This window comes from Salmo salar, chromosome 02 (assembly GCF_965601325.2).
Source record: "Salmo salar chromosome 02, fSalSal1, whole genome shotgun sequence".
NCBI classification, from domain to species: Eukaryota; Metazoa; Chordata; class Actinopteri; order Salmoniformes; family Salmonidae; genus Salmo; species Salmo salar.
The window spans coordinates 20,010,001-20,012,500 of record NC_138292.1 but is presented as its reverse complement, the minus strand read 5'-3'; the positions used below and the strand labels follow the sequence as shown (position 1 = coordinate 20,012,500).

Sequence of the window (2,500 nt, the reverse complement as noted above, 5' to 3'; positions counted from 1 at the left end):
TAGTTGATGATCCCTGTGGTACAGGGTCAGAGGTGAATCTAGTTGATGATCCCTGTGGTACAGGGTCAGAGGTGAATCTAGTTGATGATCCCTGTGGTACAGGGTCAGAGGTGAATCTAGTTGATGATCCCTGTGGTACAGGGTCAGAGGTGAATCTAGTTGATGATCCCTGTGGTACAGGGTCAGAGGTGAATCTAGTTGATGATCCCTGTGGTACAGGGTCAGAGGTGAATCTAGTTGATGATCCCTGTGGTACAGGGTCAGCGGTGAATCTAGTTGATGATCCCTGTGGTACAGGGTCAGAGGTGAATCTAGTTGATGATCCCTGTGGTACAGGGTCAGAGGTGAATCTAGTTGATGATCCCTGTGGTACAGGGTCAGAGGTGAATCTAGTTGATGATCCCTGTGGTACAGGGTCAGAGGTGAATCTAGTTGATGATCCCTGTGGTACAGGGTCAGAGGTGAATCTAGTTGATGATCCCTGTGGTACAGGGTCAGCGGTGAATCTAGTTGATGATCGACCTGTGGTACAGGGTCAGAGGTGAATCTAGTTGATGATCCCTGTGGTACAGGGTCAGAGGTGAATCTAGTTGATGTTCCCTGTGGTACAGGGTCAGCGGTGAATCTAGTTGATGTTCCCTGTGGTACAGGGTCAGAGGTGAATCTAGTTGATGATCCCCGTGGTACAGGGTCAGAGGTGAATCAGGGTCAGAGGTGAATCTAGTTGATGATCCCCGTGGTACAGGGTCAGAGGTGAATCAGGGTCAGAGGTGAATCTAGTTGATGATCCCTGTGGTACAGGGTCAGCGGTGAATCTAGTTGATGTTCCCTGTGGTACAGGGTCAGAGGTGAATCTAGTTGATGATCCCCGTGGTACAGGGTCAGAGGTGAATCAGGGTCAGAGGTGAATCTAGTTGATGATCCCCGTGGTACAGGGTCAGAGGTGAATCAGGGTCAGAGGTGAATCTAGTTGATGATCCCTGTGGTACAGGGTCAGCGGTGAATCTAGTTGATGTTCCCTGTGGTACAGGGTCAGAGGTGAATCTAGTTGATGATCCCCGTGGTACAGGGTCAGAGGTGAATCAGGGTCAGAGGTGAATCTAGTTGATGATCCCCGTGGTACAGGGTCAGAGGTGAATCAGGGTCAGAGGTGAATCTAGTTGATGATCCCTGTGGTACAGGGTCAGAAGTGTGTTCCTCCCTACCATCTCTGCCACTGAGGGCATGTAGGGTAATCTGATCCTAGATCTGTGGTTAGGGGTGACTTGGACCTCCAACCAGTGTTTCATCATCTGATGTCACTCTCTCTCTCATCACAGCGGCGTACCCTACTGCCTATGGATTGGTCGGCCAGCATTTTCCACAGCAACCTACCCTGGTTGCCCAGCAACACCAGCAGCCCCAGCAACAGCAGCAGCGAGAAGGTGATGTCACTTCCTGTCTCTCAGACAGCACCTGTTGTGTGTGTGTGTCTCAGATTAGTGTGCATGTGAATCACAGATCCTCAGGAATATTTGTGTGAGTGTGTCTCTCCGTCGCAGACCCTAACGTGTGTGTGTTCCTCCCCTAGGGCCAGAGGGTTGTAATATCTTTATCTACCACCTGCCTCAGGAGTTCAGTGACAGTGAGATGCTCCAGATGTTTCTGCCCTTTGGAAACGTCATCTCAGCTAAAGTCTTTGTAGACCGCGCCACCAACCAGAGCAAGTGCTTCGGTAAGACAGAGAGAGAGGGACTGAAGGGGGAGAGATAGGAGAGAGGCAGAAATGGGTGAATAGTGAGTATCCAGGAGAAAAGGAAAGAAAGGAGGAACGGAGGAGAAATGGAGGGAGATAAGAGAGAATTGCAATTCCACCTGTTGCTATGATACATGATGATCATAACTGACAGTGGCTGGTAGCATACTGTATGACTGTATCTCTGTCTGTTGCTATGATACATGATGATCATAACTGACAGTGGCTGGTAGCATACTGTATGACTGTATCTCTGTCTGTTGCTATGATACATGATGATCATAACTGACAGTTGCTGGTAGCATACTGTATCGACTGTATCTCTGTCTGTTGCTATGATACATGATGATCATAACTGACAGTGGCTGGTAGCATACTGTGATGACTGTATCTCTGTCTGTTGCTATGTTACATGATGATCATAACTGACAGTTGCTGGTAGCATACTGTATGACTGTATCTCTGTCTGTTGCTATGATACATGATGATCATAACTGACAGTTGCTGGGAGCATACTGTATGACTGTATCTCTGTCTGTTGCTATGATACATGATGATCATAACTGACAGTTGCTGGTAGCATACTGTATGGACTGTATCTCTGTCTGTTGCTATGATACATGATGATCATAACTGACAGTGGCTGGTAGCATACTGTATGACTGTATCTCTGTCTGTTGCTATGATACATGATGATCATAACTGACAGTTGCTGGTAGCATACTGTATGACTGTATCTCTGTCTGTTGCTATGATACATGATGA

At 47.6% G+C, this 2,500-nt stretch overlaps 1 protein-coding gene across 2 annotated transcripts in view; it reads left to right on the top strand.

The window, feature by feature from the left end:
- The window catches only part of LOC106573460 (CUGBP Elav-like family member 3), an 83,795-nt gene that overhangs the window by 73,757 nt on the left and 7,538 nt on the right, over positions 1-2,500 (top strand). For both annotated transcript variants that reach the window (XM_045699177.2, XM_045699163.2), the window contains exons 11-12: positions 1,320-1,424; positions 1,571-1,714. In XM_045699177.2, coding sequence (XP_045555133.2) covers positions 1,320-1,424; positions 1,571-1,714 — 249 coding nt within the window. The remainder of the gene's footprint in view (positions 1-1,319; positions 1,425-1,570; positions 1,715-2,500) is intronic.